Source organism: Epinephelus lanceolatus, chromosome 14, assembly GCF_041903045.1.
Source record: "Epinephelus lanceolatus isolate andai-2023 chromosome 14, ASM4190304v1, whole genome shotgun sequence".
NCBI classification, from domain to species: domain Eukaryota; kingdom Metazoa; phylum Chordata; class Actinopteri; order Perciformes; family Serranidae; genus Epinephelus; species Epinephelus lanceolatus.
Window position 1 is genome coordinate 26,233,441 of NC_135747.1, and position 15,931 is coordinate 26,249,371.

A 15,931-nucleotide genomic window follows, 5' to 3' on the forward strand; every position below is an offset into this window, starting at 1 on the left:
GGTTATACATTTGATTTGCTGCACTTTCCTGCCAAACACACCATCAGTTTATCACCTTATTTTTCTCCTATTTCACAAGTGTATTGCATTTCAGTTCAACCATCATCCCCCCCCCCCCTGATAGACGACTTCTTCTGTAAATAAATTCCTTGAGGTTTCCGGCTCCATTCCTCAGCTTTCAAAGGAATCTCAAAGCAAATACAGCAACCTGCAATAACTGATGCTCTTACTCCAATATGTCTTTTGAACACAGTGGAATCTAAGATTTTTTTAATATAACAAAAAGAGAAGAAACTGGACATAAACTACTCACACTGGCACTGCTTTTACTAGCGCAACGAAACCTTTCCATAACATTCATCATCAGCAAAAACTGCAGCGAAGAGAAATGAAAACAAAATACAAACAAAGTCCAGCTGTAGTTTCATACATGGAAATCACATTAATGGATAATCAACAATGACAGATATACCCTGCAGCCCAAAAAAGTCAATTATCATCACAGTAATGAAGTAGTAGAAACTAGCTGGGGTCAATAAAAATAAAGGTATGCATAAAACATTTTTAAAAGTGGGTATTAGATTACTTTAATATTATCATATGTACACTATTTACATACAGGTGTTAACTTTGCTGCTTTCTGTTTCTATTCTACTCTTATATCAGTCTATTTACCTCTTATTATTTATTTCTGCTACTTAATCTGTATTTATTTCTGTCGTCATACTGCTACAACAATTGAATTTCCCTGCTGGGGATCAATAAACTCTATATAATCATACACACCACATATGTTTGATGTGGGATTATTTGAAGCTTGTAATGGTTTCACTCTCCGTCGACATGGTCAATACAGCATTTTGATATGTAAAAGGGCAAAGATCTGTTGTCTGAACCTCGTCACAGTCACTGAATATCCAACTAAGCTGATGCTATTTCCTTTTAACCATATAGTCCTCCTTATTATCACAACGACATTAATAAGACAGTTTTTTACAGTTCAACATATAGCTTCTTATAATAATAGCTTGATTCATTACAAAAAATAAAAATAAGGAAACATTATGTAGCATCATTAATGGATGCTTTTTTGTAGTGTTTAAAAAGACAAACAATAAAAACACAATATTAGTCATATTACATGACAACGGCATCACATGACTAACATTAAAAGTAGCTCAGAAGTTTAAAGTAAGAGGACTGTGGACATCGTGAGACGTAGACAGAAAACTGTAAAGTCACTTCCTTAAAAAATGTGAAGTGCTGTTTCTGCAGAGACATGCGCAGTCAAGCGCATGCCAGCTCTCTGACACAGACTGTTTCACCGTGTACAAGATGGCAATCTCTGCTCAGTTAGCATACCGATACATACTGATGTGACTGGTTTTAATGGGTCAGTTTATTTTACATTAAAAAAAACAACCAGGCAACAGAGATAGATGAAGCACACGTCTGCTTTCAACCTCAAAACTGTCCTTTTTTACTTGGTGACTGTCTGCTTCTTCTCTCACTGTCTGCACATCTTTTCCTGAATTCCCACAGCAAACATTTGTCTACATTAAAATGGTGTGAAATTCCTCCACAATCTTTTAACTCTGCCTTTATATCTTTACATTGATCTTATTCCCTTACTGCCTTCTGCTGTGCTGTATTTACAGCTTCACTTTCACTATGATGTTCCTACTGAACTTTGTTTCAGTTTGCCAAGCTGCTTGAGGGCCTATGCAACGACTTCATTTTTCTTTTGTCCTTCTTTATCCTCACTAAGGCTCTCATTGTATGGCTTGTCTTCTTTTGGGCCACTCTGGACCTCTTTTTTACTTTCATCAGTTTCACCCTCACCTTCATCTTCATCTGACTGCCCCTCTGAGTCATGACTGGTCTTGTTGTCTTCTCGACATGGGTCTGCATTTACAGCATGTGGGGAGAGGTGTCAGTGTTCCTGTTGTTTGGTTCTGTTGGGGGCGGGCTCGGAGGTTGCAGGGAGGTGGCGTCCTCACTCTCACCTACACTACCTTTTTCACTTTCAACTTCAGCAGCTGGTTTGACACTTTCTTGCTGGTTGTCTTCGCTCGTGTGTGCTTCTCTCTGTGGCGACTCCGGCTTATCCAGTGATGTTTTTGAGTCTTTCGGTTCAGGAACGGTGGGCGACTCTATGTCCTTGCGAGAGTTGTCTGATTCATTTCTTTCTCCTTCCCTTGATGAGTCAGATTCTCTGGTATTATTCTCCACAGTTTCCTCAGTGGCCTGATCTGAGTTGGCCTCTTCCTCATGTTCACCAGCGGTGTCCTTGGGTGCTGTATTTGGAGAGCTTTTGGTCAAAGCGGTGCGTGGCCGAGCAACAGGAGGAGTTACAGCATTGGAAGGAGCAGGCTGTGCTTCGTCATCCTCATCTGCCTCCTTCTCTGGCTCTGAAACAGACAGAAAAATGAGTAAAAAATGCCTTTTTAAAAAGTGGAACTGACTGCTAAGATTAAATTGTGCAGAGGCAGTAAATAAATCTTACTCCATGGAGATTAAAAAAAACATCACAGAGCCGAAAAGCCATTTCCCAAGTAACCCACAGACTGCATTAAATAGCAATAATATCAATCAAATGTAGCTCCTCCTTCAGCTTTAACATGCTTAAGTTTGAACTGTCAAGAATAAGAAATGCTGTGGTCATACTTAACGTCAAGATGAAATGAAAAATGCCTTTTAACCCTTTCAGATCACATCCCCGCCATACTGTGCACCTATTAATATATGCCAAAAATGACAAAAGATGTATCTTTGTATTCTTCAAAATACAATCAGGTTTACTTCCTGTAAAACAAACCATGACAGTGCGTACATAAGCTAATATCAAACCAGTTTAAACCAACAACATCATGACATCCACCCATCAATCAATCTGCAATATTTAGCTGCACAGAGCTAAGATTTATTAGTTAGCCAGCAGGCAACAGCTTGCAGCTTGGCGTGGCATCGTTTCCCGAAAATACTGTGGTTACAGGCCCGCTGGCTAGAATTTATCTGCAACAGCTCCAGATTGTGCGCAGTGGACTGCTTCAGCAACTACATGTCCCATTTGATGGGCTTCGTCTGTCACCGACGGGGCCCCTCCATGTCTGTTATGACATTCCCACTTTTTAGTGATTAAATTAAATTCCTCCCAACACTGTATCCTGTCCATGGAATTGTATATCCTGCCTGCCTAACCTTTTCACTTGGAAACCCATCATAACACTTAAGATGGATACTCTCAAAATGCAGTTACGTCTCTACTTTAAAGTTAGATCATTGGTTGAGGTCAATTCCTTCTTCTATGTTTTCGTCTAATCTGTCAAGATGATTGCAAAGAATGATCAGTCACAAATTAAACTGCTGCTACATCCTTTATCTTGTGTGTCAGATATTACAACATATGCCTACCCTAACATGGATGTTTAATCCAATGTCGCTATTCACTTAAACTGTGTCTACTTTCCCTTCTGTACTGCACTGTAGGAAAATGGTTTTGCACCTATCGATGAAGTAGTTTGGGCACACATAATTTTAGTGTTTTTTTTTCCTGTAACTACTCTGAGTAGTGAAGTTTCCAAACCTGGCTGCTCAGGAGCAATGAAGCAATCAGAGTTCGTGTCCTCACTGAAGTCGTCCGACAGTCCAGCTGGGTCTGCTTCATTTGCCTTCTCCAAGTCTGAGAGGTCAAACTGTGGGACTTCTACCTCTGTGTGTTCTCCGAGCTGTTCTGTATCCAGATCACCTTTGTGGCTGCTGGCAAGGCTATTCTGATACAAAGGAGAAGGTGGCTCACTCGGCGGAGTGGAAGGAAGAGACACAGGCTCCTTGGGCTTGTCTGTTTTATTTTGTAAACCGGAAACACAGAAAAAAGAAAATGAAGAAAGAGAATGCTTTAAGAGATGAATATACACAAGCAGTCTTTGAAATCTGGGAGTTAAACAAACAAGCAAAGAGCAATGTGTGATGTTATTAATTGAATCATCAAAAGAGAGAAAAATAAATGAATACGTGACAGAAAAAATAAGTATTAGTTGCAGCTGTTAGCAAACAATCCTTTTTTTTTTTTTTTTAAAGGTATACTATGCAGGATTGTCAGTTACTGTTCGTGAACACACTTGCCTGGAAAAGTCAAAGTAAAAGCCAACCCTAGATTTGCTCTTGACTTTTTTTTTTTTTTGGCACTGTGTCTCTTGAATGCCTGCTGCTTGCAGTCTGGCACCTGGTTGCTACCTTTTTATAAAGCCCTGACCCCACCTTAGAGCTGTTGGGGTACATATATGTCCCCCATAAACATCTTGAACCCAGAAAACAAGAGGAAAATAAGAAAATACAGGCAGAAGGCCCTGCAGAGAAATACACCGCAATACACTTCTAGTGGGTTAAAAGTGATGATTGAGAGAAGGTTAGTTCTGCACCAGTCCATATATTGTTTTTGAGGAAAATTCTTTAGGCTACCTCTCTTGACACTCTTTCGCTCAAACATCATTGTAAGCTCTTGAACACCTAAAAAGAGTGATAAGTCACAACCAGCAATGTTAATATGAAGCAACCTTTATATTTAGTACGTAAGCTACAACAAATAACATTTGTATTAATGTCACCTTTTTGTGGCGTCTCATCTGGTTTATCCATATCACCTGCTATCACAAAAAAAGAATAAAAGATAGGAATTTCACAAAAAATGCTTCTTGGTTCAGTCCATAATAATTTGGGACACATGCCATTCTCATTCTCAGAAACAATCTCAATTCAAAGAAAATGACACAAAGCATGATGCTCTTTCACCTTTCAAAAATACATTTTTTGATAATGGTGCTTTAAACCCAGATTTTGCTACTGGTGTAGCAAACAACACGCAATACATTTCTTAGCAGCATCTTACTTTTAACAGTCTCAACATCTGAATGTGCATCATCGTCCTGCCTCATACTCCTCACACCTGGGGACAAATGGCGAAGTGGCTGAGTAGAGGCAAGTGTGGACTCTCTGTGAAGGAGGGGCTTTCTTTCTACACCTGGAGCTGCCTGCTCATCTGACCCTGGAACAGTTGACATATAAAATACAATGTAACATAACACATAATATAGACATTATGACCTTTGAGTAGAACAACACATTGAAGAGCAGTGTGTGATGTTAATAACAAGCTGACAGACATTTTCACAAGAGCCATGGACTGCATCAAAATGGACCTCAGATTGCATTAATACCCATCATTATGGATTCATCAGTATAAAAAATAAAAGTGATTTAACAGTGGCTGAGAAGTAGGTTATGAACAAAGGAACAATCAGTTCTGAATTGTGCACAGGCAAATTTTGAAAAAGGTTTGTTTATATTGCGATGTAGGGCAAAAGGTTTCACAGGAGCTTCTGCGAGAAAATCTATCACTATCATTAGAATTTACTATCACTGTGTGTATTTGATGCAGATTTGGATCCAGATGCAAATCATTAAACATTTCAAAACATGCTCGATTATTATCTATTTACAATATTGAAAGTATTGTGCAGCTTTGCAGGTAGAGTGCTCTCTAGCTCTTATCTGCAACACTCCCTGCGCTGCACACAATGAACAGTCAACACTTGCCAAATGAAACTGCTGCGCGCTTTGTTTTTATCACTACAAGGAACAAAATCGATACGCAAAACGTAATTCTCATGTTCCATCTGGTGGAAATACCTGGTCATTGTCTAACCTCACGATGTCTTTAAAATAGGAAAAAGAAAATGATAGAAAATAGAAAAAAAGAAAATAGGAAAATAATACATACATGGTGGTGCTCAGTGGTCTAGTACATAATAGGTCAGTTTTCTACTGCACTATTAATGACATTCATTTTTTTTTTTTTTATGAAAACCAATTTCACACAAAGCACTAAAACTGTCCAGCTGCTTGACAATTTGAGCAGCACCCAAATAACAGATTTTTTTCTGAGTTTTTTTTTAGTGTTCACTGCTTGTTCTCTCATCTGAGTGATGCTGAAACAATTAGCCAATTAATACGATTAGTCTATTGACAGACATTTAATTAAAAAAAATCAATTTCAATATTATCATTTTATATTATTATTTAATATCAATTAATCATCTTAAAGGCCAAACATTGCTGCTTTAAGCGTACATACAGTGTCCTTCTTACCTTCTGTTTTTTTGGTCGGTGACTGTTTTTCCAAATCATTGTTTGTGAAACATGCTGAAAGCAAGAGCGAGAGGTCAGAAAAAGAAGAAAGAAACAGTATGTTGTAGTGAAATACATAGTAACTGTTGCTTGTGTTCAGTAACACTGCACATAAACAGCTTTCCATACATACAGTTGGTAGACAGTGTAATACTTATCATGCATTCTGTCAACTGTTACACATAGCTTTGAGAATACGTGGACATCAGTGCATACATATGTCAGCTAGTGCTCCTTAATGGCTGAAAAATACATAATTTTGGAGCAGTTCCTCTGGTTAAGGTGTGTTTTTTGTCATTTTTACCTTTATGGTATCGTTTGCAGAACAGTACGCTCAGACCCACAAGAAGAAGCCCAATTAAAATGATGCTGACCAGGATGGCAATCAGTGCTGAAGATGAACCGTCTGCACAGAACCACAAACGTTTTATCACAATACATTTAGTTGCTAAAACAACGTCGTACTGTCACACTCAGTATTTCAGTCTGGATTTTGAACATGAACTTTCCATCTCTCTTGATGCTATAACAAAGGATATATTTAATTTGTAAATCACTTTGAAAGCCTATTTTTGATTAATTATAGAGAATGCACACATGTGCTGTTCACACATCATTTGTGTGTTTCATTTTCTTTTCCTCCACCAGTAAGAAATAAAGCCCAGCTGCATATGCAAGATTAAAGTCTCTGTTTCAAATTGTCTGTCTACGTCAATGACGTACTGCAGGTATTGCTTCTTAAGCAAATAACTTTGCTGTTTTTCAACCTGGACCTTATTTCCCCATGTTTCTGTGTCTGCTGCAATGTAACCACTCAGGGGTCCATGTCATTGGTTCGACAGCCCATTGGTTCGACATCCCATTAGTTCGACTGTCTGCGGTGCTGAACGGCTCACGGCGGGCGTATGGTGCACCGTGACCGGCTTGAGGCGGAGCAGGCTCACGGCTTATGTGTTTGCCACTTTCTTTTTCATTTTAACCCACACCATGATCTTTTCCTGACCCTAACCAAGTGGTTTTTGTGCCTAAACCTAACCAGACCTTAACCACAGGGCGTCATGATGATTTCGGAACGGACTTCGGAACAATGAGTTTAATATGGTCGGAACAATGGGATGTCGAACCAATGGGCTGTCGAACCAATGGGCAGTTCCCACCACTCAGAGTATTTCTGCAGCATCAATGTACATCCACTTAAGTGCTTGTTTTTGCCACTGACAGGATCACATTATTGTTCAAAGTGTTGGACAATTTATGGAAAGAATCCCTGTAAAGACAGGCTTTTTTGCTAAAGAGTAACATCCCTTTTGTTTAACTAGAAACAGCCCTGAAATTGACACTCACCACCCTAACCAGACTGCATTTAAATAAAGTGTAATGTTAGCGGGTATAGAGTCAGCATATTTTCTAATCTAACTAGGTGAATTAAGGTTTTATTTAAAAGAGAATTTATGTTTTTTTTCAACCTGGGCCCTATTTTCCGATCTACGTTTGTTTAAATGTGATAGGATGTTCAATATGTGACATTTCTCCAGTACAAAGCTCGGGCTGTCCTGCCAGCAGCACGTGAGCGCGTGCTATATTAAATAATAGGGCACTCAGACAGCGTCAACCAACGTCCACTAAAAGTGCAGTTTTTTCACACAGATAGGCTCGGATTGTTAGTATAATTATCCGACAACATAACGGAAACTAGAAATGAACGTCTGTGTTTACCTTTAGCTGGATCCGAACATGTTCCTCTGCCTGTTGCAATTTTAGTATATGTGCTACCGAAATAAATATAAACTACGGCCGGTCATCAAATTCAAATGGCTCATCCAGATCCAGTTGGTCAAAATCGGGTAAAAATTCAGACATTTTTGTTGTGGCAAGTCAAAACACTCAGAGAGTGAAAGTCTGGTTCTGAAATCTCACGTCTTGCAAGATTTGAGTTGTTGCAGGAAGTTACCGCTGGAGTGACCTTACCAAACGCGAGGAGTTACTCTGTTTGGAGTAGTCATGGCTGAATTTGTACCCGATTTTGACCAACTGGATCTGGATGAGCCATTTGAATTTGATGACCGCTCGTATTTATTTGAACACGGAGTACACGGATGTACACGGAGGCAGAGCTCATTGAAACTGAAAAGCAGACGAGGAGAGAGTGAGTGGGAGCAGTGTTACTTCGGTAGCACACATACTAAAATTGCAACAGGCAGAACAACATGTCCGAATCCAGCTAAAGGTAAATCCAGACGTTCATTTCTCCTTTCCGTTATGTTGTTGGATAATTACAGTAACAATCCGAGTCTATCTGTGTGAAAAAAATGCACTTTTAGTGGACGTATTTTGACGTTTGTCGCTGTCCCAGTGCCCTAATTTTTAATACAGTGCGCACACATGGGCTGCAGGCAGGTCAGCCCTAGCTTCGTACTGGAGAAATGTCAAATATTGAACATCCCATCACTCATTTAGACAAAAGTAGATCGGAAAATAGAGCCCAGGTTGAAAAAAAACATTAGTTCCCCTTTAAACCAAATCACAGTTTAAGATTGTTGTAACAGTGGTTAGATGAAGCAGGACAGTTTTGTGAGTTGCATTTTCTTTCTGTCAACTTTGAATGAAGTGTGTACTACAATGATAAAATTACTGTTGATATAAATAGAGTCTGGTGGGTTTGGCGCAAGTGATTTGTAAGCTGTTTCTGGTTAAACAAAAAGGATATGACACTTTAACACAAAGGTCTATCTCTGAGGGGTCCTTTCCACAATGTTTTCAGACAGTCAGAATAACAATCTGAGCCTGTCAGTGGCAAAAACAAACACTTTAAGTGGACATACATTAACGATGCACAAATGCCCCAAGCTGTTGAATTGCAGCCTGTATTGCAGCTGCTCTCTCTCAGTACACGACCAATTTCAAAAATTTCCGTTGTTCCCATTACTCACTTAGACACAAACACATGGGAAAATAGGGTCCATGTTGGAAAATAGCAGTTACCCTTTAATGACTTATGGTGGGTTATTATATGAATATCCTGCCTAAATTAGCTTCTAAAAGTACATTTGCTTGAAATGACAATTTCCACAAAATGAACAATAAATATATATGCAGCCGAACCCTAAGTGAAATCTTACCTGGGTGGCAATCCTTTGCAGTGAATGTAGCAGTTACCCTACTCAGAGGGTTGCTCACATGACAACTGTACACCTCATCATCATGTTTTTCCCCCAGAGATATCAGTAAATTTGGGCCACGCTGCACTTTTCCATTTGAGCTCCACTCAAACTTCATCAAAGACTCAGGTCGTCTGGGCTCCGAGGTGCACACTAGCTTTCCAGATTTGTTAGAGCTGCTGCCGTCGATCATTTCACAGGATATGGTGGGCTTGGCGACTTCATCTTAACGAATAGATAAATGGATAAATAAATGAATACCAACTTAACTGAATAATTCTATTACGCTACGTCATGCATAACAACATTTTAAACATAGTATAGAATATAAAGGACATAAAGCTCTTATCAGAAAATCTTAATAAAAAATTTGATATAGTTATACATGAAAGGCATATCAAAGATATAATAGAGATAATATAATTCACAGTAATTTCCCCTTTCTTTGTCTTTGGCACTGATAGTAAATGTATATTGCTTTCAGTTCTGTGGACAAACCAATACTTTCTGGAGAGCAAAGTCTCTCAACTGAGGCTGTCATAAAAACCAAAGCAAATAGCCACCTATAAAATCCATTTTTATAGGTGATATATTAAGAGATAAAATTGGTTTTGATATCTGGATGTTTATACTGTTGGGCGTGGGCTAGCAGTCCTGACTCAATGTCTCAATTAACTGGAGGCTAATGTGGGAATGCTCTGTGGGGCTTCTACACTGAGTTCCATAGGTTAACAAAACTACAAATATGAACAGTTTGCCTGTTTTAATACAAATTAATTTGAAAATTAAAACTTTACAGATTAATTCAAAAACAAAAAAGCCTCAATAAATCCTCAACCATGATGAAATCAGCAACTGTACCAAAGGTACAGTGCCTATAAAAATATTCCCCACTACCACACCTCTTTCAGGTTTTATTGTTTTATACTAGTGAGTAAAGTTTTTCTGAAACTGATCAACAGAAATGACACTTGAATGTGAAAACAAATCCCTACAAAGTGATCTAAATGTTACTGATAATACTACATGTATTGACTACCCCTCAAAAGCCTCTTTAGCAGCATACCAGCCTTGACTGTGTGTGGAACTGTCTGTGTCAGGCTTGCACATCTGACCTCTACAATTTTCCCACACACTTAGTTGCTTGACGCTACATATTCTGAACTGAATTCCTGGCAATAAATCTTCTGACGAGCTGCTGTTCTCTTGTCAGCTTCAAGATTTCTCTTTAGTTTGCTGCATTCATTTTCCCTCTGCCTTCACAAGCCTTCCATGACCACCACTGTGCTTCACGTTGGGTGTTTCAGCTGCGGTGCTCAGCTCAGTTTTTGTCTTATATGAATACTGAACTTTTCTTCACTTGTTTCAATGTCTGCTAGGAAACACTATCACAGCATTGCAAGTTTACTGCAGCATCCTCTTTGCCACTTTCCTATAACGTTGTGACTGAGCAACAGTTGTTTTATGCACACTATCTCCCATTACAGTCTCGGAACTCTCACAATAAAGAGTTTTCTGATGATCAGCTTCAAAGACACATTTAAAACACATTGTAATGCAAAGTTGTAAAACAATAAAACATGGAAGGATCTCATATTTATTGCTGGTAGTGGCAGTGGTATTAAGCAACTGTATTTTCTTTATTGCAGATGTCCATTTTCTTTTGCATGTTTGATTTTACTTTAAAGAACTTTGGCAACATCTCAACTTCCAGCTATAGAATGCACGTACCAATGTGATCAATTAACCACTTTGTTAAAGAGGGAAACAACTTACCTATGACCTTCAATTTATGAACTGAACGATGCAGCCCTTTGTTGATGTCTACTTCCAGTTCATACTCTCCGCTGTCTTCAAATCTGAGGTTAGTGATATTGAGTTCTGCACTGACCCAGTCAAGAGTGATCCTGTCTTTATATGGGTTGTACACGTGTTCCTCGTTGCCGTTAAACTCTACAACTTTGTTGCCATTGTGTTTCCATAGAATCCCATCAGGTTGTCCATTAACGCCCGGCTCCAAGTGGATTGTGTTCCCCTTGAGTGCATATTTTGGAGACTGTCCAGCAACTAGGCACAGAGAATAGAGACTTATAGAAACATACCGCATAATGTCTGAAAGTGTTTGTATTGTGTATAATGACAACTCAAGATCTCAACACTATACAGTACATCGAGTTGCAGATCTATTAGACACACCTGTACGATCTAATATAAATCAAATAAATAAATCTGCTCCACACACGTAAAATGGAGCATGAGATGGGCGTCAGCAGCGACGCCAGCATTGCGCTGGACCGTTTTAGTGAAGAGGGAACTGAGCCAGAAGGCAAAGCTCTTGAATAACCAGTTAAGTTCCTGCCCTCACCTGTGGCCATTAGCTTTGGGCAGTGACCGAAAGAATGAGATTGCGGATACAAGCGGCTGAAATAAGCTTCCTCAGTGGGGTGGCTGGGCTCAGCCTTAGAGATAGGGCGAGGAGCTCAGACTTTTGGAGGGAGCTTGATGTAAAACTGCTGCTCCTTCAGGGTCTTTTGAGGGGGTTTGGGCATCTGATAAAGACGCCTCCTGGGTGCCTCCTGTTAGAGGTTTTCCAGGCAAGTGATAAGAGTTCCCGGGGCAGACCCAGAACACGCTGGAGAGATTGTATCTCTCATCTGGTTTGGGAATACCTTGGGTTCCTACAAGAGGAGCTAGAAAGCATTGCTATAGGGAGAGGGACGTCTGGAGTAGCTTGTCCCCATAATCCAGCAATAAATCCTATTTGCGTGAATGTTAAAGTGATTGTTTTTGCTAACACTGTGCCGGAGAGGTGCTGATTCCAATCTATCATTTTTGAGACTAGTTCATTTTGTTGGTGTCCTGGACAGCATTACAGAGAGCTGTTTTTATTTATTTTTGTACCCCTAATGTTTGTTAATGGAAGCTGGCAAAATTTTAGAAAGCTTTTCTATAAGACAGTACCCTGACCTTGCAAATAAACAGTTTGACAATCTTAACTCAAGGTCTACTTTTTTGTGGAGCTTTCACAGCATTTCATAGTTGGTTTTTCTTGCTCAGTTGTCATGGAGACATACTTGACCCAAGTATGGAACTTCTCTCGCCACATGTCTGCCTCTTCACTATGGATCTAATTGGCAAAAATGCCCCTCGAAAATGAGTAAAAAAATACAAATAAACAGTCAGAAAGTAGTGGGCTGCAAAGTATTTTAATGTCCAGCTCTGCAGCTGCATTTAAAACCCTGCCTTGTACTAACACTACTTTATCAGATAACTATTATAACATGATGAAAACTGAGCCATTTGTCAGCTGAGCAAACTTCATCTACTGATGAAGACTATAAAACACGGTTGAAAGCTCCAGCAAATCTGTGAAAATACCATATATCAATACTATTGGGTCAAACTTTGCAATATCATTGAAATAGCACCGCACCTCTCTGACACTGTAAACAAAAACTTCAGCCTGTCATCGTGGGATAGGCATTTCAAGGATGTTGTTTTGTTTGTACAGGTGTAACTACCAGTAATGTATGTGCATACACAGACTCGTCATACATAGTTATAATGTTATCGCTGGTGTCTTATGTCTTGGTATCCCAAGGATAGGCATACAGCTGCATAAAAAAATACACTATAAATTATACAGCATTAATTGGGCAGTTGTTCTTTTTTACTAAAGCAGTTAAAAACATTGGGTCAAACCTAGTTTATACCACAGACACATAGTTAGTAGAGTATACTGCTCTGAGATATCATGAACTCTTGAACCCCACATTAGGTGAATCATTAACTTTTACCTGACTTGTCCTGTCAGGCCTACAAGATGCATACAGTGGTTAATATGGCGACATGAAAGTGCACATTTAAAAAACCGCAAACACAATCCAAGCACACAAACTCACCTAGGCACCAGGTAAGGGTGAGATAGACCAGGAAATACCGAACAGCCATTTCAGAAAAGCCGATGAAAATCACGTACTCAGCCGCCGTCTTACATTTACTTTCACTTGGTCGCAGGTGTTGTTGGAATAAATAGGGTAACTGTCTTCTTACAGTAGCCTGAGTCGAAAGTAAATATTAGCCTATCTTTCTTCGAACAAGTCGGAACAGGCGTAAAATAGGCGTAATCCAGTGGGTGTGATGGTAGGGTACGGACTGGCCACGGCTCCCAGACAGCTTCGCAAACGAAAGTATTTGGACTAAAGATAGCTAACTGGCAGGTGAGACACCTGAGGGTTTCCGGTGTTTTCTGTTTTCCTTCTTCAAAATAAAACCTGATTAAACACATCAACATGGCAGTGGCCCTGGGCTTGGAAACTTAGATGTATAAATCAAATATGTCCATAATCATTTAAATATTTATAACTATCTCACATTAGTGCATCACGGACAGACAGCCAAATCTGCTTATCTGTAAAATGATAAAAATAGGACAATAAGAAAATAATATGTGCTGTCTTTCAGTACATATTGTAAATGTGTTATTATAGTCCTATAAATCAATAATCAATAAAAAAAATAATTACAAATGAACTTGTTCAGAAAAATAATCAATAAAATAATACACAACACTATAAAATGATTATAAAATGTGCAAAATAACTTTCTAATTGAACTGGGGATGCACCGATGTTTAATTTCTGGGACGATACTGATATTAGTGTTTAAAACAATTTAACAATAGCTGTTTTTATATTGGTGTTTCTTTTGTTTGTTTGTTTTTTGTGTTGTTATTTTTTTCTTCTTGTATGCTAGATATCTACACTATTTAAAAAAAGAACAGTTATAAAGTCATTCAGTCCTTCATTACACCAACTTTGAATGAGCAGGGTCAATAATACACAGGCTATCTATGAAACAACCTTTAACATAACCTTCTGTCACATGAAATACATCTTTAAAAATAAGCAAAAGGCCTTTTTATTATACATGATACATCATAGTTCCCTCTGTAATATCTACTTTATGCTGCTTTGTGCTGTGAAAACATTAACAATTTCCTCCTTCAAACAGCTGTATTTACTCAAGTTTCCCACCAAAGCTACATTTTACAAGATTACATTAAAAACATCCTGGAAGGTGTAATTGCTTAAAATGTGGACTGGATGTGGCACACTCTTCCCAAACTTCATTGTTAATATGACAAGAAAAAACAATCTGTTTTAATTTAACACATTTTTCCAGATAAGCTTTGCTTGATTTCATAATTTTAATGACTTTTGTTACCGTTATCATCTTCATGCCAGTGTGTTTTATTTTGAAAATATACCGGAAGCTCGGCTGTTTTGACGGTTAGTGAATTTAGGCTGGGTGCCAGATTTTTTTTTCTTCATCCTGTTGTACGGGAATGTCAGTTATGTGTGTGAAGGTGTCAGTTGTTCAAGGAATACATTTAAATAAGTTTGATTCAGTAGTTCTGTAACTTTAATCTACGAAACACATAATTTCAGTGATTAGTTTGACACAAAAGATTGTATTTTTAACACCTTTGCAGTGATGTGCAGGACATCTAAACTATACTCTTACAGTTAAAATGACAACCTGCAATAATACGGTCTATGGGGAGTTAGGACGATATCCACTACACACTTTCTCCCCACAAAAAAATAAAAAAAGTGACAACAAATCAATAAGCCTAGTTTTTAAACAAGTACATTTTGGTGACCTCAAGTCATGCTATGTCTAGAATGACATAGAGCCCCCCTTAAAGAGACAGGCCTTCTCTTTTTATATATCTTGTCCTGTTGCTCCTAAAGTAAAAGAAACACATTTTGAAAATAGTATCAGAAATATACTCTGCCAGTGACCTTCTGCACAATAGATTTAAATTTGCTGTTGGTCCAGGTGTCGCTTTGCTCTTCAGAGGCAGAAACTATCTATTTTTTAAATGTTCAAGTCACTTTGTTCTGGTCTGAAATCCATAATTGGTTATCTTTGAAAATGGACAACATACCTCCATTTACCTACAGTGATATTATTTATTTTATGGACAACATTTCAAACATTTCTGATACTGTCAGTCTTAATCTTTGTAATTATTATGGGTTAAAATCATATTTATATTTGTTAATGAAACAGAAGCTCTCCGTCATTCACAGTGTTCCTGTGTAATTTCGCCAATTACTTTAGGTCGCTGAAAATTATGGCAAAAAGGAACCATAAAGCTATTAAACTTTACACGTCTGTTTCTCAATCCTTGCTTCTCTAATGTGTCTTGCCTTGCTCTTTTGTGTCTCTTTTTGTTTGCTTTGCTTTTACCCTGGTTTTTGTAGATCCTTGTCTAATAAAAAATGAAGATATCCACTCTGTATAGCAGTTAAAAGGAGAATTATTGGCGACTGGGGGAGGCTGATAGAGGATAAAGAAACTAGATTCAGTCGAAAAATGTACAACTATTTGCTCAGGCTGCATAATAAGGGTGTATACTGTATGTGTCACCATGGGTCCTGCAGGTTAAGCAGATACTGTATTAATGTGACTTGTTGTACCTCTGGCTCAAAAGTGTAACAACATCTACAGGTTAAACTGTTGAACAGAGGCTAAAAAATCAGTTCATGCAAACATAGCAAAGTGAGCTCAGTGGTGTG

The 15,931-nt window shown here is 38.5% G+C and overlaps 1 protein-coding gene across 6 annotated transcripts; it reads right to left on the bottom strand.

Moving 5' to 3' along the window:
- Positions 1 to 306: 306 nt before the first annotated feature.
- LOC117251833 (uncharacterized) lies at positions 307 to 13,570 on the bottom strand. Of its 6 annotated transcripts, none has more exons than XM_033618395.2 (10): positions 13,247 to 13,570; positions 11,121 to 11,411; positions 9,306 to 9,569; positions 6,491 to 6,592; positions 6,148 to 6,201; positions 4,889 to 5,044; positions 4,608 to 4,643; positions 4,462 to 4,509; positions 3,587 to 3,841; positions 307 to 2,411 (listed from the first exon to the last, which is right to left on the bottom strand). In XM_033618395.2, exons 1-10 carry the CDS (start codon positions 13,293 to 13,295, stop codon positions 1,912 to 1,914), a joined length of 1,755 nt encoding a protein of 584 aa, XP_033474286.2. In that variant the 5' UTR covers positions 13,296 to 13,570; the 3' UTR covers positions 307 to 1,911. The 6 variants fall into 6 exon arrangements, with proteins under 6 accessions (XP_033474286.2, XP_033474285.2, XP_033474290.2 ...); XM_033618394.2 differs by having other exon boundaries at positions 4,608 to 4,646; positions 13,247 to 13,569; XM_033618399.2 differs by lacking the exon at positions 6,148 to 6,201 and having other exon boundaries at positions 4,608 to 4,646.
- Positions 13,571 to 15,931: the final 2,361 nt, after the last annotated feature.

Excerpts from the sequence above, each read along its gene's own strand:
- LOC117251833 (XM_033618394.2), bottom strand. The coding sequence starts at position 13,295 with ATGGCTGTTCGGTATTTCCTGGTCTATCTCACCCTTACCTGGTGCCTA. Across the intron at positions 6,593-9,305 it reads TGCAAAGGATTGCCACCCAG|ACGGTTCATCTTCAGCACTG; the intron begins GTAAGATTTCAC and ends GGTTCTGTGCAG. Across the intron at positions 2,412-3,586 it reads CATTGCTCCTGAGCAGCCAG|AGCCAGAGAAGGAGGCAGAT; the intron begins GTTTGGAAACTT and ends TGTCTGTTTCAG.